We start from the raw sequence: 27424 nt of genomic DNA, 5'->3' as shown, positions 1-27424 counted from the left end.
TTGATGCATTTCACTAACTCTCCGTACAAATCCCTAAAAACCATTACAACATGAAGAAAACAAATCATCAGATTCACTTTCTAAAACAGTTCGAAATAAAATTACTATCGATTAATTAATCATTACAAGTTACATGGATATGGTCATGGATAAAACCCTGTCCAAATGCAAGATGGATTTGAAGAAGATTTCTCTACATGTTCATAATTACCTAAATCAATATGTTGACTCATAATGAAAAATCACATTTAAATATTAAATTTTTAAATTATAAATAGAAAAAAATGAGCAATGGCTGCAAGTTCGAGCCCTAATTTAAATGTTGTGCTCAGAATAGGAAGCTTTTGAGATGGAGTTATAATTCCAGCTTACCCATTAGGTTCCCAAAAGAGGGTTGCTTGAAGGTCTAAGAATTCTCTCTTAAAAAATTTAAAAATTCTCAATAGGAATCTTAACAAAAAAATAATTTCATCATGTTTTCTTCCTTTGTATATATCATTTACCATAGTGTCAGAGCAGAATTGACCTTTCGAGAGTAGTAAGCTGCATAATCTTCCAGCATTGGTGTTTTCTCTGCATATCCTCACTTTTAAATTATTTGGTGTTGTGCATGCAATGTTTTCCTTTGACTTTTGACGTATTTTTTTTTCATCTAATTCTTCATAGCAACAAATTTATTTCTTTAGATAAAACGATCCATGGTCAAAGAGAATCAACGAATTAATTTTCTAAGAGAATTAAAAACTTCAAATCTTGAAAGCTTTAAGCTTCTTCTTGTAAGGTTAAATAGGGATTTGAACATCATTAACTTGAAAATTTGAGCTTCAGTGCCACTTTGTGGCATTGTGTGATAGAATAATTTGTTCTCTCGGAGCAAGGATGCAAATAGTCTATTGTTTTTGCATTCAACCAATAGCTATTTATCAATCTTTAAAGGTTTTCACATCATCTTTTAGCTTATTTACTATGATTAGTTTACTCTATGAAAATCATCTGGGCACTTACTAACGTGTGTTAGAAACAAACCTATTACCAAAACTTTTTGATCATCTTTAGTTATAGATTGGGAAGATCCCCTTTGAGAATCTGATTTCCTATGTTTGAAAGGGACAACTCCTTTGTAGGATAATGTTAACATTAGAAACACAATCTATTGCCTATTGTTAAAAATATTAAAACACATGCTAAATTGGAGAAAATCAATATTATTAGTACAAAATATGCTCAATTTGTTAAATTTTAATATTGTAGTTGTAGTAGTTGGAATGGTTACATGTTTTTTGAGAAGGGATAGTTTTTTCACAGGCCTTATGGATGGGGTGTATTAGAAGGGTAGATAAAATTTTCAATTCTCATGGATAGATTATAAGGGTTAACCCCATTTTTGACATTTTCACTATGTACTTTTTTCACTTAATTATTAATACAAATACATACTATTAGCAACTCAAAAAAGACTTATATTTTTTGTCTCAAAATTTGAAATCAACAATGTTTATAACCTTTACAATGTATGTGATTCTTTTTCATTTGTATTTGAAATTGAAGTGATAGTCAAACTTGATGATCTTCTACAATTAGGGTTCAAGCTTGCGAAAATTAAAAATTTGGCCCATTGTTTTGTCCCTTTTCATGATGATATTTCCAGTTGAAACTTAATTTTCAAGTGCTAAGAATCTATATTTTGTTGTACATTAACCTAGACAATCTAGGCATTGGTTTTATTTTCTTAACAATTTGTGTGTGTATATATGTGTGTGTGTGAGAGAGAGAGATACAAAGCAGTCCATAAACTAATATAAACAACTTGTAAGTAGGTCAACGAACAAAAGTGTATGTAGTTAATTTATAATGGGAAAAGCAGAGGCATATATTGGCTTGAAATAGAGGAAGCATGGGCTTGTGTTTATTAAACTATTTGGTGATCTTATATCATTTTTTATTGGTTGTTGCCCTTTTCTTCTATTTTTAGCTCATAAACTAATTTGTTCTGGTTATGTTAGAAGTTCAAGCTATGCGTAGATAAGCCATTTCGTGATTCAAACATATAATACTCAACAAGATTATAGATTGCTTTCCAAGGCAAGGCATATTCAATAGATTTATATAGTTAAAAAAATATCTTTTTTACATACATCTTAAAGGAATTTTCAAGTTCAATAAGAACAAGATGAATTATGTTACATATTTCAAATTTTTGGTAGTATCAATTAGAGTTTAACCTCACCGAACAAACCCATCCATGATTCCATAATAATCAACATTTAAATTTCACTACTAACCATCTGATGACTTCTCGACATCTCTGAGATGACTGACAAACATTAGGAGTGATCTGGTTATCCTTAGCACTAATGGGATAGGAAGTCTTTAGCAACATGGAGACATGGACTCAAATTTCAACAAATGTTGGGGGGATACCAAGTGTCTATTTTGTCTGCCCCCACTCCCTGGGGTGTTTTATACATCTGGAATGCCTACCAGACCAAAGGATGGGATTGTGGAATAAAAGGGGAGCTGACTTGTAAATGGGGATGCAGACAAGAGATGGGAAGGTTAGAAGTGTCTAAATTTATTAAGACATTTTTATTTAACTTTTGACTAAATTTTAGATATTGATGTCTACTAATTGCAGAAATATAATTTATTTAGCCATAAATTTGCCTCACTTATTTTGAAATGAAGTGCATAAATAGAAGCCAATCCTAATTATAGTCATAAGAAGTATTCAGAATATGAATTATGAAAGGTGCATGGCATGAATAAGAATATAATAGAATAGAATGAAAGACTTTCAATGTCAAGAAGACCATGAATGGATGGCAAAGTGAATGGATTTGCTTCAACACCAACAAGCTTCATAGCCTAAGTAAAGATTTGTTAATATCCTTACCTGCCACTTGAGTGCGTTGTGCCAGAAAAGCCCTTTCACATTCTCTACTCTTTTGCAACACCACCAAAATGCCAACAACACAAAAAAATGCAAACATTGTGGCCTTTTCTATGTTCGGTACTGCAGAGAAGACAAAAATCCCAGTTTCAAAATAAAAATCATAGAAATTTAATTAAAATTTTCAACAAAAAAAAAAATTGAAGTTTAAAATTTTCAAAAATCCTCAAGAGTGGGGTTTTTTGAAAATAGGCTGGGAAGCTACCTAATGAAAGGGCTTTTTCAAAATGCAAAATTCCTTTAATGCCATTGTGAAAAGCAATGGAGGGTGAGTAGCCATCGCGTATGACAAAAGAGCTCGCATTAAACCAGTGCAAATTGATGCATCTTGAAAAAGAAAAAGAAATTTTCTTGCTACTTGGGAATTTGCTTGCTCACCTTCCCATTACCAGTCTCATCCAAAAGGAAAGGAAAAGCAAATTGAAAAGGCTATTTCCAAATAAGTGGAGGGTAAAATTCAATAACCTGAAAGTTGTAAAATTCAAGACACACAAAACTGAGGGTAAAATTCAATACCCTGAAAGTGATAATTGTCCTAATTATACCCACTCTGGATGGTGGAGAAAATCCATCTCTAGGTTTTGCACCCAACTTTGAATGACAAGCATATTACTGCATTCTACATTCAATTCTGAATGCAATGCAAAATACCATATTTTGCACCAACTATAAATGTCATGTAAAATACTGAATCCAAGTGCTAAAATTGGGTTTAAATAAAAAATCCAACCTTTGAATGAAACGAAATAACTCACATCCATACGCTGCACATAGAGTAAAATAGCACATCAAACTCTGAATACAGAAAAAATTAAGGCAAACTTTGGATCAGATCCACATATATCGCATTGGATGCAGTGCAACATAAATTAAACCTTATACCTAGCTCAATATTTACCAATCAAAATCTATTGAGGCTAAAATTTGATAAACTTGTAGCTTTGCCGAAGTGCATCCTTAGGGGTGGCATCTAAGCATAAAGTTATTCTACATGGGCATTTAGTGTTAAAATTTGTAATTTTGGTCAAAGAGATTCTCGATAGTTCATATCGCAAAATTTCACCCATTAAAATTGTAATTTCTGAAACATTATGAAAAGCAGTGATAAGCGTAAAAAAGATAGCAAATAAGGACAAGATGGTTAACTTACTTCTAACAGTATTGACTGCCATACACGAGAGTTAATCCATCAGTCATTTTGGCATGGAAAATATAGTGATCGTGTGATTACGAAACATGCCAATCAGCGGTAATTTTTTCCAGTATTTGATGTGCATTCGTCGGAGAAGTGTTAAACTCTGCAAGAACCACAAAGTCACCGATTTCCATGCGAAACCTTCTTAAGCCTTAATCAACAAGAAATGTTCGTACTTTTACAGGTTGTTTTCCACTATTTTCAAAACAATAAATCACACACTTTGACAAGTTGACACGACATAAATTCGCAAGTGCAGTCTTAATTACTGACAGTCGAAAGTTTCCAACCTAGAAATCTTGCAGTTGGAAAACATGGTCACAAATTTCTTTTACCAAAAAGCCCATACAAAAAGCCTATCGGCTTAATAAATTTCGGGAGTCCTTGCAAATGCTAGTTTCGAGAAGTACATGTTTTCGAGATTTTTGCTTTCAGAAAATGTGACTGCAAAGTTTTTTACGAGATACTGACACTTTTCCGGTCAGGAAAACCCCATACAAAAAGCCTATCGGCTTAAAAATTCGGAATGAAAACAAAAAGTGTATGAAGACTTAAAAACCATGGGGCCCACATTTAGCCTTTTAAATACAGCAGCTAAAGTGGCCGACTAAAATGGTTCAAATATAAAAAACCTCTAAAAAAATTGAAAATTAAATTTCAAAGAAAATTTCAGATCCACCAAAAGTCAGCGAAAGAAGATGTGGTTGAACAATCTTAGGGCTTTCTCCGATTCACACGAAATTTTAATATCAACCGAACAAATCTACGGAAAAAATTGGTACGCTGCATATCTGCTTTTCAATAAATGCCTCTGCGTTTCTGTATCCTATTAAATGATTGTTTGTTCAGACCATAACTCGTTTAATTCATTAGTATATTTTTTGCAGAGATAGTATTCACTGCAACTGAAGAATCGATTTGCATTCATTTGCAGTTAGGTAAGAAATAATGCAGTCGTAAGTTGTAGAGGTGGAAAAGGCTAAAGAAGCTGCCAATGGCAGGCCTTCTGCAGGTCCTGTACACCGCTCTGTATATTGTCAGAAATTTCTTTTGCCAAAAAGCCTATCGGCTTAATAAATTTCGGGAGTCCTTGCAAATGCTGGTTTCGAGAAGTACACGTCACCAGCCAGTTTCAAGATTTTTGCTTTCGGAAAATGTGACTGCAAAGTTTTTTCGGAGATACTGACTGTTTTCCGGTCAGAAAAACCCCATACAAAAAGCCTATCGGCTTAATTATTATTGATAATGAAGGTCGGCTCTTGGAAAAGTAGTACTCAATAATAAAAAGTTACTTATAAATGTACATAGAATATTAGTATCTTTCCAAAAACAAGTACCTGTTATCTTAAAAAGGAGGAGAAAAAAAAACGGTGGATAGTGCAGTCATGCGGACGATTACAGATAATTTCAGAGACGCGGACTTGGAATGCGGACGATCATATAATCACAGATATGTGGACGGATATGCGGACCTAGATGCTCACATGGATGAGGACTTGAAATGCGGACTTCAAATCGGGAAATCCAGCCGTCTCTGGCGCAATATGATTTGTAAGTCCTGCACAAATCTTCCATTTTCAGAATTACAAAAGGTCTACCAAGATAGATATGGTGCAATTACTCAACGAGGCGATAATAATGAAATTAAATCTCCTCAGGAATGGGATACAATTGAGGAAGATAATAATAATAATCCCGATCTGGATCATGACGCAACGGAGGAGATTTTGCGAAGACTTCCCATGCCCTCATTGATGAAAGCCAAAAGCATTTGTAAAGCTTGGAATACGGCAATATCGGCCACCAATTTCAATGTGAATAACGAGGGAGACAATTTTCTGACCCAGCAGACCTATCAAACAGGTGGTTTCAAATCCGTTTACTGTGGAATAAAATTACATGGAACCGGGACAAGGGCTGCGCGTTTCATCTCTGTGCTGCAGCGGGAGGGCTTTTCCTCTTTCATCATTTGTCTGGTGAGTCTGTCATATATAACGTTTTAACTAAACAGCGCAGATTCTTGCCTCGTGCTGAGAAATGGACGCACCGAGGGGCCGTGGAACTGATGGTCGAAGCCAATCACTTTCAAATTTTTACTTTCAACTTCTACGATATAGCTCTGCTCTATGATTCCACTACAGATAAATGGAAGGATATACCTATCAGTAACCATTTTTTGGCTGGTCAGAAAAGCACACATTCATGGAGGAGCACACTACACAATGGTATGGCCTACTTTACGAGTAACTTTGGCTGTCACTTGGGTTGTTATGACTTTGCGCGCAGAGAGTTTCAGTTTAAGGAGATCGAAGGAGGGTTGCCTCCAAAAATTGACAATCTTGATTTTAGTAACAATTGGGAACCGTCCCTGCCTGCCTTAGTGTCGTGCAATGGGAAGCTGCTTTTGGTGGGGAGGTTAGCGAAGGAGGCCGGAGAAGAAGGGGCCATATGGGGTGGTATCCCTTTCATCAAGCACTTTTTGGTGGGGATATGGGTGTTGGAGAATAATGAGAGTTGGTCTCTTCTTTCTATTACTCCCCAAGATTTGTTACAAGACACGATCATGTCATCCCATGGAACAGATTTTATGGTTGCTGTTTCATCAGATAAAATTTGGCTTATGATTAAAGGCAGCAAGAATGTGTTGACCCTTGACTTGATGTCTATGGAATGGAGTGTGTTAGCAGGCTATACAGGTGAAGATCTGGTTGATACTGTTCCAAGGAAGGCGATCTTTGTACCCTTTAATATTTCTCCGTCATTACTTTTGTCTGCAAATCTACCAAAGGGATGGACGCGCCGAGTAAATAGGATATAGTTGTGAAACTAAACAAATGGTTACTGGTTGGGAAGGGATCTATTAGAGAGTTTAAAATCTACCAAAGGGATGGACGCACCGAGTAAATAGGATATAGTTGTGAAACTAAACAAATGGTTACTGGCTGGGAAGGGATCTATTAGAGAGTTTATCCAGACATTTTATTAATTTCAATTCATATATATATATATATATATATATAAATAAATAAATACTATGTATAAAATGAAGTATACAACCATTTTAGTTTCATTCAATACTCTTGTAATGAATTTTTTTTGTTATGCTTAAATAGTTATTAAAAAAAATTATTTTGACCAATTGGCTAATACTTTTTTCCTTGTTATATACAGGGTTCTCGAATGCACAATAATAGATTTATCGAAAGCAGCATAATATTTGTTAACTTGTTACAAAAATTCATAGTTATTTTACTCACTTAAAAATTATTTTATTTTATTTTCTTAAAAAAAATTTATCCACTATGTGGCACTTGTTAGTACTTGCGGTTAGGCAATACTATTGTAATGAAAATTCATTTGTTATACTTATATGGTTATTAAAAAAAATTATTTAGACCAATGAAAAGCAATTATTTTTCTTTCTTTAAAATTTTTTAATTTATTTTATAGTATAGATACACATTAACATTATAATTTAAAAAAATTATTTTTGTTGCAAAGGATTGGCTAATATCATTTTGCCTCTTATATTATTTACCTTCCTTCTTTAATTTGAGTTTCTAAAAAACTTATAAACGGACAATCTTGTGAATCTAAAATAAGTGCTTAAATTTTAACTTCATTATTTGTTGTAATAGGTATTTTTTTAAGTTAACCTATGAACAAGATTAAAATATATATATATATATATATATATATATATATTAAAAATATGTATTATATTTAAAATGTTCTTTAATTTATAATCAAAATAAACTAAATTTCAAGAATATTTTTTGGCAAAAAAAATAAAATATCCATATTAATTTAATCTTTTATTTAATTTAAACATAATAATTTACTAAATTTAATATGAAAGTAAACAAATAGAAGAAGGATAAATATTATGGACTTTTCTAACAATTTATTTTTAAAAAAATCAATATTTTAAAATAAATTTAATAGTATTAATATTTTTTTATCTATAGCTTTTCATTATTTAATTACATAAAAATAAATAATTATTATTTATAATTTGTATTTCTTATTTAATTTAAACATGATAATTTATTAAATTTAATATGATATTAAACAATCTTTCTAAACAGCCCATAACATTGCCTCATTAAAACATTTAATTTCTCCTTCATCCCAACCTATCTATACTTCCTTTTGATTAGTATCTTCATACTAGTATTATCTTTGTAAACACTTTTCCCTTCACATATCTCAAGTGTTATAACTATTATAACCTCTTATATTTATACGTCTACTATCTATGATAATAAAATCCAAAATAGATTAGTAGTAGATTTTTAAAACTCCCTCAATTATCTTGTTCTAATGTCTAACTTCCTTCCCTATTCATATCTTGTTTATCCTTTTCTCGTCCACTTTCCATTTACATTATAATTAGCTTGTCTTATTATTTCAATTATAAGTAAGTAGTTATTTTTCATACCCATGTTATATTGATCACATGAATGTTCTCAATCTTTTCATTATATCTAACTTTCAATTTCCTAAGGATTAACCCGGTACACTGTAGAAACCAAGGGTTAGATGTAACATAATCTTTAACTTCCTCATTTCTCTTGACCAAGCTTGTAAGAGTATTTTTACTGTAGACCTAAACAACAAATGAAATAGGGTATTTTGTGCTCTCGTTCAAGGCTTTTCACCCATTGAACCAATGATCCTATAATCAAGGTTCCCTTACTTCACAATTTGTCTAAGAGGATGAGGATCAAATGCTTTAGTTTGATTGTCCCTCCTACCATTACTTGGTATCATATCTCTGCAGCAGACTTATGACAAATATAAGTCACTTTGTTGTTGCATTTGCTGAAATGTTAATTAGTATACGACATTTGGACACCAAAGATCATAAAGTCTTCATTTATACACTATAGTGTACAACCTCCATATAGCACAATTAAAATATATTGTTAATGTGCTATTCACCAAATATTTTATAATTATAGCCACATTAATGTTGCACTAAGAGAAGCCCTCATGTCACACAACAATGATCTAAAGTGGCTCAAACTTTGCATGTACTATGATAGAGTTTACAAATAGACATAAAAAATACAAGTCATGCATCTAATAGTAAAACTATTGGATGCTTGCACCATATAAATGCTATAGGACTTCTACGATTTGTAAAATAATCATTAATATATACCTACTCCCTAACAAAATGACATTGAACAACCAAAACCAAATATTTGATCCTCCCATAGCAAGAAGGTTATCTACCAAAAAAAATTGTAATTTATCATAGTCCAACACTATATTAGTTATATAATTAATAAAAAAATTCAATAACTATAACAAATTACTATTTCAACTACAAATCAAGAGGCAAGTACTCACCACTATGTGGCACTTGTTTTCTATTATATTACATTAATATTTATTCAATGAAATGATCTTCAATCTTAAACATAATATATCATTCTTTTATGAATTAAATGAAAAAATTATATATATTATTATTTTAAACTTGTTATGTTATCAAAATTTAATAACATTAAATTAGTTGAGCATAATGGTAACCTAACCAATCAAGAGCTATTTATAAATTACTTAAAAAGTAAAAGATTTGTTACTTTGTAATGGTATTTTGAAAAGAAAATGAAAACATACTAAATATTATTTGAAAATTATAATTATAAAATAATACTAGAAAGGTATCTTAAATAGTGTAAAAGATGCCTAAAATATCAATTGAGATGTCTATAATATATATCTTACCATTTAGGATGCATTTAAGAATAAATTTATATTGAGATAAGAATAATTATAAGCATTGCTTAATTGATATAGATTAATATGAACAAACTTTTTTTCTATATAATATATAATTATGGATATTATTTATTAATCTATAATAAGAATTTTTATAATTGTAAAAGAAATTTCTTAACTTTTTTTTATTAATATATAAATTAATTTTTTAATATCTAAAAAAATTCTACTATAGAGGTACATTCAAAACTAAAGACCACACAAAAAATATTACACATTTATTTATGATTTTTAATGAGATTTTAGTAGCAAGAATCTCATTGTATTTAATGCGTTGTGAAAATATTTAAATGCTCTTGTTTTTGAAAAAACATAAGAAAACTAGATTGGTTAAAGCAGGTTTAAAGCTTGCGAAAAATTAATATATAAAGATTATTAAATATCAATTATATTTTTGATAGGTAAATAGCTACAGAGGGGTAGCACCCATTATATTAACATAAAGGATTTTTACATATATATGTTTTTGAACTAAGTCTAGCTTTCCTACTATTGAGCATACCTATTTAACCAAAATGGACAAGTGATACAGTTTTGTAAATCTAGGCCGATGGTCCAAGTAGACAATCTGGTAACTCTTTTTGTAACTTCGTTTTGTTCCTTATATGCAATATAAATAAATAAATAATGGACAAGTGCCCATGTATTACAACCAAGAAAACCAAAAACTATCATAGAGAGCAGTATTGCTATCTATAGAAAATCTTACCATCCTATATAGTATCATGCAAAGGTTACAAAATTCTAGGCTACTTCCTGATAGTAATACTAGAAAAAAAATAGAAGAAATAAACTAGAAACTTAAGGCTCAAGTAGAGCCCACATCCACCTCCTCAGGAGCAATAGCCTCTGGTTCACTACCCTCCTCCTCCTACAAGCTCTGCTCACGCTCTTTATCTTTTTGAATCAAGACCGCTCTCAACTGCCTCATCCATGCCTTGCTAAGACCAGGTAGAATGCCAATTGCCTTTAGCAAGAAAGAAATATTATGGTCCTTCCCATCCCATTTAGCAACCAAGCTCCCTTGATCTAGGGCTTGTACCACCACAAACTTCTTGACGTTCACTCCCGCTTCCAAAGACATATAGTAGTTTTGTGGCAACAGGGTGCGCAAATTGACATCAGTATTATTCGGGATTGTATCAATCTCACCAAGGAAGTAGTGCCTAATATATCATTTGAGTCATTTTCTTGACTCGCTGTTTGCTCACCCCCATATAAACCAGCATGGCGACAAACACAGTCAAGATGTTTTAGTTTACCTGTGAATGGTTATAAACTCTAAGAAAATCCCCACCCAAAATTATTTTCACAACATGCAAAATGAGAGGATGCTTAGTGGCCATAACTGCTAAGAGCCACTTGTCAGATATTTCCCCCAAAAAGGCCATCTTTCACTTGGTAGACTCCAATATAATAGGCCTATCCATCCATAGCCCTCTTATCACATTGAACCCAACCACTCCAAGCTATCTTAACTACACCAAGAAATATGAGAAAAATAGAAGTGAAGGGTCCATAAATAGACCCATACATACACTCTTATGATTGCCAAAGAGAAGTGGGATGTTCTAGCACTTCTATCATTAATGATCTCTCGTGCCAACCAACTCATAAGCCGTCTCAATTCTAGTGGTGTTAATATCTAATATTTATTTCTTGCTCAAAAATATCAAATCAAATCTATCCAGATGCCCATATCAATGAAGATCAATGATCCCACTATCCGAGAAAGGTGAGGGAGATGTGGCATAAGGGAAAATAATCAAACATCAACTGAAAGTATGATGTGATTAGGGTATCATTAAATCATGAATTTATAGACAACCTCACCACTTTTGCTAAACTATCCACCATCACATTACCTTCTAGATACACGTGGCTAGTGAAAAAATGATCCAATCCATCCAGCAGGGATTTGATTGATCTAAGTCATTGATTGAGAATCCATCTTGGAGTTTCATTCTTTCTAATTGCATTGACCTTGTTTAAGGAGTTGCCTTCCAAGTAGATGTTTTGGGCCCCCTATTGACCCCCACCTGGAGGCCACGTAATGCAGCCCGAACCTCTGCGATGTTGTTTGTGGTATGCCCAATGTAATTGGAAACTTCCTTGAAAGAATTTCCAAATTCATCCTTTATGACACACCCAATGGTACTAGGGCCCGGGTTGCCCAACGAAGCCCCATAAAAATTTACCTTGACCCAACCAGGATCTAGAGCATTCCATTGAATGCAAGGTCTGGAGATAGGCGAGAGGTTACTAGAAGAGTGGGTACTGGTAGGTTTGGAAAGGTGAGTTTCAATCTACAATCCCATCCTATATATGTTTTCTTCTTCAAAGTATTCCCTTTGGAAACTTCATTAGTTAGTTCAATAAATTGGGATTCAATCTTTTCATAGAGGACTCCATACTCCATAGATTTATCCTAAAAAAATTGATGATTACACTCCTTCCATATTACCCAAATCAAGAGGGATGGGAGAATCAGTCATAGATCCCCAAACACTACCTTTGTGGTCCTTTGTGGCCATATTTAAAACCATTCATCGATCCCTACCAAGAATGGGCAATAAAGGTTTAGTTTTTGCATGAAATACCACCAACACTTGTTCGAGAATTCACATAACATCAATAGGTGATCTATAGATTCTGAATTCTTCCCAAATAGAACACATCTATTGGGAAGCTACACTCCAAACTTCATGAGCCCAACGCTAGTTATAATTCTCTTTTGCAGTGCCATCCAATAAAATACCATGGCTTTCGAAAAACAATACTTGTTCCATAATAGTTTTGACGACCATGCTTTTTTAATTCTAGCAACTTATTTGATCTTGTAGCCCATGATGACCTTGTAGTTTAAATCTTTAGATCCATGCCATCGAATAATGTCTTCCTTCCCAGATGGGATGATCGTAACGAGTGTTCAGAATATTATTTAAGCTATCCTTTTTCTCTTGATCCACATCCAAATTGTCAAGAGCCTTCCATCTCCATTTCATTACTCCATTCTATTGGACTATCTCTCCAAAATTACTGCCCTTGATTCCCCATAAACGAGATGTCTCCTCCTTGATTTTATTTAAATTTGGAAACAAGATCAATATCTCCCCTCCTCCCCATGAATCATTCCAAAAGGATGCATTATGTCTGTTTTTAATCTCCCAAGTGACATGACTACTGATAATATCCTTGCATTCCAATATGTAATTCGAAATTAATGAGGCTCTGGGAGGGTTCAATGTTATAAGAATTCTTTTTGGCTCAACCGAATCTGGGTATTTGTGCTTGAGAATTCCGACCCATTTTTTATCATCCCCATTGCACATGGCCCATACAAGCTTTGCACCCATGGCCAAGTTCATTAAAGATAGTTGACGAATGCTTGCACCCCCCAATTCCTTGGGTAGACTGCTTTTCTGCCAGGCAACCAAGGGAAACTTATCTTGTTCACCTACTTTATTCCACATAAATTTCCTCGTGGTCTGGATGAGGTCATCTTCAATAGTCGTAGGGATTTTTACATATGCCATCGAGAATACAAAGATCGTAGCCAATATTGATTTGATCATAGTGAGTCTCCCAATCAAAGATAGCCACTTTCCATTCCAATTTTCTAGCTTTAACTTACATTTTGTAATCAACATGTCCCAATAGCTAATCTTGTTTAGCCTTGTAAACAAGGGGTATGCAAAACGCTTCCTAGGAAGTTTGCAATCCTTAGGTTTAGAATCCTAGACAGGGCTCTTTGTAGCCTTGGTTGTGTATTGGTGAAGAAGACTTCTGATTTATTCTAGTTAATGCTTTGCCATGACTCTTTGCAATATTCATCCAGCAAAGATTTAATAATTCTTTCCTCACTCCTTCTCGAAGCCCCAAAGAGGATTGTGTCATCCCCAAATTGGAGGTGAGTAGTATGCTCAACTCCATTTGCCACATTCACCCCCACTAAATTCCCATCTTGGTACAAATCGTGAATAGATCTACCCAAGGCCTCTACCATAATGATGAAGAGAAAGGGGGAGATTGGGTCTCCCTTTCTTATTCCTCGGGTGGAGGAGAAAAAACCATGTGTAGACCCATTTACTATCACAAAGAACTTTGGGGTAGATAGGAAGCTCCTTATCCACTTAATCCAACAATCTCCAAATCCAAATTTATCCAAGACCTTGAAAATGAATTCCATATCCACTAGATCATATGATTTTAGAATATCCAACTTTAGAATCATGCAGGCATCCATGGTTTTTCTGGCGGAGTGAAGTGTTTAATGGGTCGTCATGATACCTTCAACAATCGATCTACCCGGGGTGAACCCACTTTGCTCATGAGAAATAATGAGATTGATAATCCATTTTAACCTATTTGCAATGATCTTTGTTACAATCTTGTATACTGTGTTACAAAGGGAAATAGGTTTGAAATCCCCCATCTCTTGAGGGCAACTCTTTTTTGGGATTAGAGCTAGAAAGGTGCGATTGATAGCTCCCAACATAGACATCTTATTTCTTGACTCTTCCACCGCTCGATGAAGATATTTACATATGATGCCCCAATAGGATTGGAAAAAGGCTGCAAGAAAACCATTAGGACCATGGGCCTTGACCAGGTTAAGCTTTAAGGTTTCTTTCCTAAGTTCCTCCTCATCAATGCATTTGTATAGCTCTTTATTTTGATCTTTAGATATTATCGTTGGGACCGAGTCTAAGATCTTGACCCTAGCCACTTGATCCACCTGATTACCTCTATTTAGAATGGATTCAAAATATCTCACTACTTATTTACTGACTTCCTCCATATTCTGAGCCATGCTACCATCCTCTTTCTTTATTTGTGAAATTATGCTCCTGTTTCTTTTAGCAATTGTGGATTTGTGGAGAAACTTGGTATTTTTGTCTCCTTCCTTGAGCCACATCTCACTTTATTTTTGTCTCCAATGAATTTATTCCCTTTTCAAAATCTCATTGAGCTCATCTTTTAGCATTTTCTCTTTGAGGAAGTCCTTATTGCTCATACCATTACAAATGATAATTTCATTGATTCTCCCAAGTTCTTCAATCACTCTTCTTTTCTTTGCGAAAATGTTCTTGAAGTATGTATTTCAACCTCTTGCAAAATTTATACATGTGTGAGTTATGTCCCACCTCAATCTCAGTCCAGCAAACTAAGATCAAATTCTATAGGTTGGGGTCCCTGCTCCACATTTTTTCGAACTTGAAAGGGATCCCTCCTTCGAGATGGCATGAGGATATATCCAACTAAATAGGGTAATGATCTGAGCTTGAAAAAGGAAGGATGAGGACTTCTATCAAGTGATTCTATGTAGCCCAATCTTAGTACAACAGAAATCTATCTAATCTTTTTGCAATATTAGAAAACCCCACCCTCCTATTTGTTCAAGTAAAAACACCATTCTTGGGGACAATATCCATAAGTTGATTGTGGTTAATAAAATTATGAAAATCTCTTTGGAAAATATTGGGTCTCTGAATACCACTTTCCTTCTCTTGATCATTTAGGGTGGCGTTGAAATCCACCACAATTATACTTTTTCCCCTACCGCATCCAACTAGTTTGCTCGTGATGAGATTTCAAAGTTCCCTTTTTTTCTAGGTTGCAGTGGGCCCATAGACATTGAAAATAAAAAAAGTCATTGAAACTTAGTATAGTTATCATACATTGTTGCTAGTTCTTGCCCTCATCCACAACTTCTCCCTTGACCACCAGCGGATTCCAAATAATGCCAATACCTCCTGTAGCACCTTCAAATTCCATAAATTTTCTATACCATTTCCTCCACAACCTCATTCACTTATCGATATCAGTTAGATTCCACCTTATTTCTCAGAGAATCCAAATATCTCCTTTTGACTCATCAATTTGACGCTTGATCAAGCGCCATTTGTCAAGGGCATTCCTTGACATTCCAAGTCATGATCTTCATTGCCCCTGGGGAAGGGGGGCACCCTTCCCTATCAAAAGTTTGGTTTTTCCAGTAGCTATTATTGCTAACTTCAAAATTTCTTTGTTTGAATTGCGCCCTCTCTTGCCCTTGGGTTTGATGTTAGGCTTGTTAATTTTAGCTATAGTGACCTCAAACCCTTTCATGCTACAATCAGCCAATTCCTCAGTTCCTTTTTCATCACCCTCTTCCCACTTCGATCCAGAATCCTCATCCACAATCTCTTCCAAATGGACTTCCAAATCATTTACACCTATGCCTCCACCATGTTCTCCAATGATGTACTCAAGTTGTATGCAAAATTCCTATTGTAATCCTTATTTATCATGTTTTGATCTCTCCACGATAGTCTTCTCTTCCTTATCCCCCTTTGTGGAAATGAGCAGTTCCTCATGATGTGGGACAGGTGAAATCCTCATCTATAATTCTATCTCGGATTGCAGAGATTTTGCCTTCTGAAGTAGTGTTTGTAGGTCTACCATATTGCCTTCCACTGATTTGTTTGCTTGTATTTGAACTATGTCGCACTGATTTGGCATCCCCTATTGTGGTCTATTTGTGGGGATGGGAGGGATCTCAAAAAATCCCATAATTTCCTCAACCAATAATTTCCTTTGGGGCTTTGCATTGTCTATAACTTCATTCATCCGCTCTAGTAATACTGAGTCGGAAATGGAGTCCTTACTCTATTCTTTGATCCTGTTATCTACATGTGACAAATCTATCTTTTGTGTGCATGAATATGCTTTAGAGATTTTTGCTAAAACTTTACAGTCCATCCCAAAATGTTCTCTAGAAATTAATTTAGGATAGATAAACATTTGATCTTTTCTCTCAATTCTCTACATCCACACCTCCCCATTGCCGAAGATCCTAACTTTATTCAGAATTCTTGAAATTTGGTTGACACTAACGCATATCCTTGCAAAACTTCCCCAGATCTCGTTTACAAGGATTTCATCTACAGATATAAAAGATCGAAAGCAATTGCTAATTTTTTTCAAAGACTCTTTACTCCAATATTATGTTGGTACATTGTATATCTATACCCACACTAGACATTCGGGCAAAATATCATGGGTGAGAGGGTTGAAATTTGGTTGCCAATCTATCAAATGAACTCCAATGTTGTCCAATATATAAGGGCCACTGTTTAGGGTTTTTTATCTTTCATTTTCATCCAAGAATTCAACTAGAAAGTAATCATTAGGGAGCGACTTGACCTTATTTCCATTTCTCCATCGATCTCTACACTAGTTAGCAAAATTTCCCCTGCCCCAGTGTCCCCCACCCCATTTGGTGAATATGCATCTATTCCAAATATCTTCCCTAATTTCACTATATCTACTATCATTCAAAAGGATTGTCTAAGTGGAGGAGTCACTCACATGATTTTGAAATTCTATATGTTTCCAAGAGCACTCACCGGTTTCTTTAAGATTTCCCTTTCTTTTCCAAGTTTCTTTGGTTTGGAAGGCGATTCCTGGGTTCTTTGATCTCCAATTGTCAATCCAATCTTCTTTTGAAATATTTGTTTTCCTGAACCACCCACTCCTACCTTTCCTCAACCCATGTCTTTGAAGGTTCTCTTCTTCACTATCGATTAGAAAGGTATCCTGCCTCCTTAAATTCTGTTGAGGGATCGACCTCCATCTAGGTCATGGAGGCCCGAGATTTTTCAGACACTTTATTTGGCTTGTGATTTGATCTCTACTCAGGGAAGGAACTGCTTGATGTTGTTTTTTGTAAAAAGTTTGGCAAATGTCAATCCATCCACCCCTTCAAAAAACCATTAGGGTCGATACATGCCTATATGTACACCATCATTCAGCAATAGAGGGATCTGAGATCTTTTCGAGCTAATTTTTTTCACCACCAGATCCTGGATGGTTTGACCTAAAGGAAATCCCCCAATCCCAACACATTTCCCTCTCTTTTTTATATGTAGGTTGTAGGTGTACAATTGTACTTTCAAATTCGGGCTTCATTTGCAAAGGCGGAAAAACCCTTTTTGTTTCGCAGATTTTTCAGAAGACCGTGTACATTCCCACCACAGTCCGGACAACTTTTCGTCAAATTTGTAGGGCAAATTCATCTCAAAATTTTACTACCAAATCCAGGAGCACAACTTCATCCCTTATTCAGATCCTAAGTTATAATCAATTCTTTGTCACTTTTGCACTACATAATTCAATCAATTTCCTTTCCATTTCAAACAAAGGAAGAAGGGATCACCCTAACACTCTTAATTCATTCAGAATTCAATCTATCATCTTTGTGTGGAGATTGAATCTAGTGAATTATCCCCTATCTTCCTAATCTAATGGTAAAAAGTATTTGAAGGATAATCAATGAGTGAAACTTTCATCTCTCTTTGAGGGAAAGGTTTAGTTTTCCTCTTGATCTATCACTCATCATTTTCCCACCATTACATTTTGGTGAACTCAACATCTTGCATGCTTTCCTTTGAGCAACATTGTATATTTTTCATTTACAAGTTTCCAATTTCTGCAAACTTAGTGGTTAAATCATTAAAAGCCCTAGTTTTTAAAATTAAAATTGAACTTGTATTTTGTACAAAATGCTTGTGGTTATCTTAGATCTAAAAATTGTTTTGTTTGTCAAATTCAATTTCCTCATTATCTTGTTCAAACCCTAATTTTCCAAAATCATATTGAACTTGTGCACAAAATTGGATTTTCCTTTCATTTTCAGATTTCTGATTGTTCTTAGATTTATTTTCAGGCCTATAATTCAAACTTTCAATTCCCCCCTTTTCCCAAAATTCAAAATTCAAGATTAAGTGGTTAGGTCATCAAACCCTAATTTTTAAAATTAATTGGATTTTGTGTGAATTTCAAATCAATCTCATTTACCCTCAGATTCTTAAAATTTTCTAAGGTGTCCCTATCCATTAGGTTTGACCCTTTTCAAAATTGTACTTCATTTCCTCTTTTTTTCAAAACCCTAATAGGGTCTTATTTTCACCTTTGTGCCTTAATTTCACCCATCTAGAGATCGTAAAATTTGCCAATTTGGGGTTAGCTTTAAAATCATCTTATTTTCCATACCTATAAATTTCAAAAAAAGTTGGTTGGACCATTTGCGTTCTCACCACGGTCATCAACTTTTTTTTTGAAATTTCGGGAGATTGTTATGACTGTATTTAATAGACTAAATCCAGAAGACTAGCTGATTTTATCGATTTTTGAACCCTCTAGATTAAGAGGTCTTCCCTTGGCCCTAATTTTAAAATTCCAACTTCCTTTCTTTTTTGGAAATTGTGTCATTCCCTTCCTCCAACAAAGTTCAAATTGTCTAATCATTATATTTCTTAAATTTTGCATTGCTCAATTTTTGCAAGTTTTATTCCACAATTTAAAATTCAAATTTTCCCTCTAGTGCATGAGTTTTACCACTATTAGTCCTACCTATCCTATCCTCGTTAGACGAAGCATTAGAATTAAAGCTTCCCAAGGTTTAATTACCGAGGGGATGGAGCCTAATTTGGGTGACTTCTTTAATGAAGATCATGCTAATTCTTCCCATCCTAATCATGTTCTCATTGATGGATCTCATGATGAAGAAGAAGTTTTAACTAGGGTTACTTTAGATCAACTTTCTACATTGGACAATCAATTTGATATCTTTCAACAATGTGAATGGATGTCCCAAGAATACCCTAATAGTGAAGCTCTTCCATTAATTGAAGGTCTTAAGCACATGCTATAAAATGATAAGAATGAAATTGATATATTATGTGGAATTGCACATATTGTTGATTGTAATGTCATGCCTATCAAGAGTTGTGTCAAAACCCTAGGTTACTCACAACCTTCAACACAAGTCAATTCCTCTATTCCTTTAACTAATCTTATGACTAGTATTCCTACTTTCACATCTAACATCATGGCTACTTCAACTCAAAATGTCATTCTTACAATCATTGATCATGGGGGAAATCCTTCTTCTTCATTTAATCCTCCATCATTATCTATGTCTTCCATGAGTATTCCTACTATCTCTCAACCACTCTGTGTGACACAAGGGGGCGATTCCTTCAAAAACTTTATTCCTCCTTTAAGTACCCCTTTTCCTACCCAGTCATCACCGATGCCTACTTATCATAGTGTCCCACCACCTTATTCTTAGTCTATTCCTTATTTCCACAACTTCAAACCACCTTCTCAATCACCTATGTCTAACAACAATTCTTCTACCAAAATGACAATCAACAATCTTGCCCAAACTGTGTCTTCCTTACAACAACAAATTGCTTCCATGAGTGAATCCAAGTTTAGTGTTCCCACCTTTGATGTTGTGAGCCCACTTTCTTTTGATATTGTTAAAGTCGTGCCACCTAAACATGTTGAAATCCCTCAATTGGAACTCTATAATGGAAAACATGATCCTCTTACGCATGTCAAAACATTGCAAACCTTGTGTACTGATTTTGTTTATGATCAATGATTGCTTGCAAAATTGTTTACAAGAGGACTTAGAAATAAGGTTGTACAATGGTATTTCTCTATGCCTTCTTATTCTATTACTTTCTTTCAACAACTAGCAAATGCTTTCATCCAACAATTTCAAAACAACATTGGTCCTAAATTTACTTTGACTGATTTAATGCATTGTAAACAAGGTGTTAAAGAGAAAGTGATTGATTTCATTGGTAGATATAAGCATTTGTGTGCTCAAATTTATTTTTATGTCCGTGATAATGATATTCAAATAATTTTCATTTCTAATTTACAAAACGATATTAGGGAAAATATTTTTTTGTCTGAGTTTACTTCCTTTCTGCAGTTGTGTGCAACACTCCACAATTATCAACTGGTTGTGAGTCACATGGAGTAATCCACTCCTATGGCTCTGAGAGATAAGGGAGAGAGTGTTCAACAACCATTTGTGAAGTTCAAACCAACAAAAAGCTTCATCACGTTCAATGATCCAATCAACAACAACCATGTGAATGATACAACAGGTGTGCCTTCTATTTCTGAAATTTTCCAAAGAGAAAGATAGTTTACTCCTTTGAATGAATCTTTGCATAGTATTATGTCTGAGTTATTACATAGAAATGTTATCAAACTCCCTCTTATAAAACAAATTGATCCTTCCAAACTTGCATCTCCTCATTTTGATAACAATTCCTTTTGCCAATTTCATCGTAAACATGGTCATGATACTAAGAAATGTTTTGTATTGAAAAATAGGGTTCAAGACTTGATTGATAATAATACTATATTTTTGGTAGGTGTGAATGATAAAGGGAATAAATTATTTGCTCCTCTTAATCAAAATCTTATGATTTTCACTAATCCCTTGTCATCCCATACCTCTAACATTATTGAGATTATGCCTAATTCTCTCTCTTCTAAAACATTCATCTGTATGGCTCCAAATTTGGTTAATATGGTAGAAATGCAAGATTTGCCTAAGGATCCTTGTATTACATTTGACCCTAGTGATACCATTAGAGCACCCGATGGCCCTTTATACATAGTAGAAAAGGTTAAGTATATCCCTTGTCGTGGTGCCCTGATTGATCCCTCTTGCACGGTTAATGTCATAACTGAAGAGTATCTTTTCACTTTACTATTGCATAAACCATTATATGATGCTTCTAATGTACTTGTGAAGTTATTTGATGGCTTCTCTTTTCCTACCATTGGTTCTATCACTCTTCTTGTTGACGTTCATGCTAAATCCATGGATGTTGACTTTGTTATCATACCTTCTTCTGAGCAATTCTGTGTGAAGTTGGGCTATCGTTGGCTATCTTCCATGAAGGCTATTGCTTCTACAATTGAAAAATGTCTTAAATTTCCTCACAATGGAGAAATCATAACCACGAACCATAGCTTATTTTGTCCATCCAACAGAAGCCCCGGTCTTCCTATTGATCTCTTTTGGCCTAAACAATTTCAATCTCTTCCATTGCGATTCTCTTTTTCAATCTTATCAAAAAATGGAATAATGATATGATCTTATCCTATGTCAATCTAGATCGCCAATGCTTGACATTGGTATTATTCTTCAAGATGAGGTTCTTCCCCTCTTAGATACACCTAATCTTCCTCCTAAAGAAAATTGTCCACCTACTCCTATGGATGTTACTTTACCTTCTCTTAAGGAGAAGCCCAATATTCTTCCTAAGGTTAAACCTATCCCTCCTCCCCATCATGGACTTGGTCTCCTTCCTACACCTAATATTCCTCCTTTCTATGGCGCAGTTCCACCTCTTTCCTCTTATCAAGAGAAGAGACCTACTTCTCCTATTGTTCAACCAAAAATACCTAAACCTAAACCTTCCACTATTAAGAAGAAAGCCATTCCTCCTTCTTCAAGTGTTCCTCCTCCTTCTCAGCCTTCCACTAAGACTCGACAGAATCGTTGTGTGAGAGAATGCCGACAAAGATGTCGTATTTGATCTCATGAAGCTATCCCTCAAAATACTCAATCTTCTCAAACTCCAACAGTTGACATGATTCCCTTTTCTCCTAAGCAATATGTTCAACCAACATCTCCAAATCATAAGTTGCATAAAACATGTGATGGTTTTACTCCTATTTGTGTTCTTGCTCCTCTTGCTTTAAGCTTTGATGAAGAAATGGGTGAAAATGTTATTCATGGTAATACAACTCCCAATGCTTCTGATAGTGAGTATGAGTGTGTTGATGTTGACAAACACTTATCAGATGAGTTTTCACAAACCTTAATCTTAGCTCCTAGAATTCAACAAAGTGACTTACAACATGAACATAGCCCTTGTTTGGATCTTGTGATAGCTCCATCTATTGCGCTCGATATCGCTCCTTTGGCATGTTGCTCGCCTTCACGAAATATTAGGAGGTGGATGTCATGCTAGATTAGAAATATTAGCACTGCATATTTCTCTCTCCTTTATCTCTCTCTTTTGTGAGCATTCTTCTATATGTATCCCTGTTCTTCTATTGTTCCCTTAATGTCTACTTGGGGACGATGCAAAGCATTGAGATCTTCTCTTGGTCTCTTTCATGTTGACTCAAAAGATATCCTCTCTTCCCTTTCTTCTAAGGTAGTGTCCTTTGGAGAATGAAAATTATTATATGCGTATACATACATGATATACATGAGTTGTCATATAGCATACTGACTCATATATGCATTTCTCTTCATTAATTAAATAATTTTATTATTTAACTAATTCATCTTTTGGTCCATTGTAAAATTAAATATTGTTTTTTAAAATATCTAATTAGCTACCACTTCTTACAAAATTAAATAAATTTGAAATAATTTATTTAAGTTTTCAAAAATAAAATTAAATATTTTTTTCTCTTTTTCGTATTTGATCCTTCTTAATTCTTCCACCTCACAAGAACATGTGCTAATTTTAGGTCCTACCCTATCTTGAAATCTCTCATTCATTGACCTTTCTAATTAATCCCCAAAGTAAATGTTAAGTGGATCATATAAATAAAACCCTTCACTCTAATTTTAACTAGGTTGCATTATTATCAAGTGATCTATCATCATTATCAAGTATCATTATCAATTATCAAGCATCAAGTATTAAGCTATCATTCTATCATGGTTGTGCTAAAATTTTGAGAGCAACTTACAATTAAGCATTCAAGCAAGCATAAAAAAATGATGGAACAATTTAGAGTATTTTCTATGGTATCATTTTTTATCATTTGATTTTATGCATAGATATTAAGCTTTATTAAGTAAATGTAAACATATTTTTTGATCTTGCATTGCATTTTTTTTATTAAATAGTAAAATAGGTTTTGATGGAACCCCAAAACCTTTTACAAAAATTTATCTACAAGAAATAAAGAAGGACAAATATAGTAGACCCAAAAGAATAAGCAAGCGAAAACCATCAACTTGTAAGAAAGTGACAACAAAGCATAAAACAAATTTTGAAACGACCCTCTAACTTGAAACAAATAGATATTTAACAAGATACGCTTTGTCAAACAACAACCACATCATATTGTAGAAAGAAAATGAGTAGAATTTGCAGCTATAACTTTGACGAGCATTTTATAAAGTCGAATCAATATATGAAAAAGCTACTGTGAAGAGAAGACGTGTGCTTCCTACAATCATTTGCACTGAAAACATTCTCCTTTTAATTTTGATTATACTTTGCATTGAAGTATGTGCTTTTTACAGCACTAAAAACATTAACTTTTGTCTTTATAACTTAAAAATATTCTCCTACTTTATTTAGTTTACCATTTTTTAAAACTAGTTTTGTAAGCTCACGTGGGAAAATCTTTTATTTCTTTAACTTTTTTTTATTTATAATATATATATTTTATAAATAAGTCTATTTAAAACATTAAAAAGGTATATATAAATTTATAATATTTATTTTAAAAATAAAAGATATGTATTTGAAGTAAAATATAAATATTTAATATGTAAAAATATTTTATTTTTATTAAATATATAAAATATATATATATAATTAAATTGAATATAGATATGAGCAAATCTTAATTTTGTTTAAAATGAATAGATATCTTTAAATTATTTAAATTAGATGAAAATTACAACTAAAAATATCAATTTTGAAATGTAAATTTAAATTAAAATGAGTAAATATTTTTAAATTATATTATTTTAAATATTATTTATTAATCTATATTTAAATATTTATAACTGTAAGTTTTTTAAACTAATTTCTATTAATATAAATAACATATTTATATAAATATTATTTATTAATATCCAAGTAAACTACTACATAAACATAATCTTCAAGATATTTTTGAGAGCTATTATGGATAGCTAATTTAATAATATGAACATTAATTGACAGATCTATAAATAAAAAGGCATGCAAGTGTTTTGAATAATAAAATATTTATTTATAATAAATTAAATTGTTTAGTTATTTTTCCTTAATTTAGTACTACAATCACAAAATTTTAGTATAAATACACAACAACAATGAAGTCTTCTCATGTAATATTTGGCAAGCAGATTGAGTTACTGAAACTAAGACTCTTATCAGTTTGATTGTTGAAAAAGAAAAAAGAAATCAATTCATGGAGAAAAAAGTAGAAAATTCTGAGAAACTACATGAAAAGTTGGGTTGGGATTATCTTCATTATGAGTGCAGGTAGGTGGGTCAATATATTACCAATTTATTCATTAAGATTGTTCTTGTAATATTTTCTTTTTTCTAAAAAGACTAGGGTTTAATGTTGTTGTTGGTTTATTGAATGCAGGAAAGTCCAATCAACTGAACAAAAAAATGTCATTTCAATAAGGCCTCCAACTGTTCAAAGGATTTTGAAAGAGCTTGAAGAAGAAGATTGGTACCATGATTTCTTCAAGGAATATTCTTTCATTGAAAGCCAAAGATATTTTGCTTCTCCATCATTACAATTTCAAAATCCCTTCACAATTGATTTCAATGATTATAATTACATCGATGTCTCAGAGGAGGAGTTTGTTGAGACTGAAGAAGAGACTTCGGAATTGGAAGAAGATTTTTCTAAGAGCGAAGAGAAGTTTTTTGAGGGGATGGCTAGTTCTGTTAACATCAATGTCTCAGGTTTTTCTAAAGACAGAGAGATTTTAGAATTGAAACTTCCTACAGATGAGGAATTTTTCCAGGCGATGACCAGCCAATATGGAATAATGCCTATTGAATTGAAGATCAGGAACACCTGTTAAATGGGTTTCATTTTGTGAAGAATAGAAAAGTGAAGAGCTAAAATGGAATAATGCCTATTGAATTGAAGATCAGGGAACAAGTTTCATTTTGTGGAGAGCTAATATAGAATAATAAGTTCAAAGAACAAGTGTTAAATAGGTTTCATTTTGTTGAGAATAAAAACCGAATAAATTCTTCATTTTCTATCGTTATAACAATTTTTGTAGTGTATTATCTAATTTGTTTTCAAACAATAATAATATTATTGAACACAATGGTAATGTAGTTAATTCTGAGATTTGAATATCTCAGAATTGCTTCACTTGCAACGCGTGGTTGAGTTAACTGTGGGAGTTTATTTTGCGGCAGGTTTATTGGGCAACATGGACTGTATTTTTTGGTTTAGCTTGCTTCAGCTGCACTTCAAGTGCTTATCCTTTTACACTGACATTTAATTGACGTTCTGGGCATTAAATTAAATAGATATTTTTAGGGCTAGTTTTTTTGTGTATAGACATTGTAGAACTTCTGACTGTAATTACTAGTATACTTATATTTTAAAAAATCTATGTAAAATTCACGGAGAGATATCAAATTTTAAAATATTTGACATTCATAAAAATGAATAAATTATTTTATCTTCTATGTGACAAACGATGGCTATTCAAGAAAATACTTGCATCAATCCAAAGATTCACTATAAATATGTTATTAGAGGCATTATGCAAGAAGATTAATTGCAACAATTAATAGAATCACTATAAATATATTATTATAGGTATGTTGCAAGAAGATAAGAACAATTCAACACATGCATTATAAATCATCAAATTGATAGAAGAAAACATATTTACATATAACAATTTTGATGGAAACCTCACATAATATCTCACACTAATCCTACCAAAAATGTATTAATCAACTCAAAAGTAAAAATAAGATAGATTATTGTTATAAATTAGAATTTGCAATATATTTGAAAAATTATTCAACAAAATAAAATATAGTATATTTAAAAAAATATTTATATTAATATAAATATCATAATTGACATGTAAAAAATACTTATCAATTTTTAAATTATTTTATTTATTTATTTTATTGCATAAAATTAGATGCTTTTAATATGTACAATGAAATTATGTGTTTTAAATTTAAATTTTATATTAGAGTTTATGTTAGCCCCTCCTTACTAAATGTTACGTGTTGATTTGAATTGGGAAACAATTTAAATTATAATTAGCATTATTTTCGTTTCCACATTTAAAATTCAAAATAATTATTTGTATATTGATAGAGATTTGTTAATTTAATGTTGTGTAGGCATTAAAACTTTTGTTCACCAATCAAACACTTTCACATTTGGAGGAGAATTTGTCTTCTAGGTCAGTATGCCATTTTTTACAATAATCTATTTTATTTTATTTTGTCTAATAATTTTTAAAATATATTGTAAATTCTAATTTATGACAATAATCTATCTTATTTTTACTTTTGAATTGATTAATACTTTTTTGGTAGGATTAGTGTGAGATATTATGCGAGGTTTCCACCAAAATTGTTATATGTAAATACGTTTTCTTCTATCAATTTGATGATTTATAATGCATGTGATGATTTATAATGCATGTGTTGAACTGTTCTTATCTTCTTGCAACATACCTATAATAATATATTTATAGTGATTCTATTAATTGTTGCAATTGATCTTCTTGCATAATGCCTCTAATAACATATTTATAGTGAATCTTTTGATTGATGCAAGTATTTTCTTGAATAGCTCTCGTTTGTCACATAGAAGGTAAAATGATTTATTCATTTTTATGAATGTTAAATATTTTAAAATTTGATCTC

The 27424-nt window shown here is 32.9% G+C and overlaps 1 protein-coding gene across 1 annotated transcript; it reads left to right on the top strand.

Annotated features, from left to right (window-relative positions):
* The first annotated feature begins 24892 nt into the window (after positions 1-24892).
* On the top strand, positions 24893-25753 carry LOC131037594 (uncharacterized). Its single transcript, XM_057969776.2, has 2 exons — positions 24893-25030; positions 25140-25753. The coding sequence occupies exons 1-2, from the start codon at positions 24957-24959 to the stop codon at positions 25588-25590; spliced, it is 525 nt and encodes a 174-aa protein (XP_057825759.2). The 5' UTR covers positions 24893-24956; the 3' UTR covers positions 25591-25753.
* Positions 25754-27424: the final 1671 nt, after the last annotated feature.

This window comes from Cryptomeria japonica, chromosome 11 (assembly GCF_030272615.1).
Source record: "Cryptomeria japonica chromosome 11, Sugi_1.0, whole genome shotgun sequence".
Taxonomy (NCBI): Eukaryota; Viridiplantae; Streptophyta; class Pinopsida; order Cupressales; family Cupressaceae; genus Cryptomeria; species Cryptomeria japonica.
Note: the sequence above shows the minus strand (reverse complement) of the source record. Positions and strands in the feature narration are given on the sequence as shown.

Excerpts from the sequence above, each read along its gene's own strand:
- LOC131037594 (XM_057969776.2), top strand. The coding sequence starts at position 24,957 with ATGGAGAAAAAAGTAGAAAATTCTGAGAAACTACATGAAAAGTTGGGT. Across the intron at positions 25,031-25,139 it reads TATCTTCATTATGAGTGCAG|GAAAGTCCAATCAACTGAAC; the intron begins GTAGGTGGGTCA and ends TATTGAATGCAG.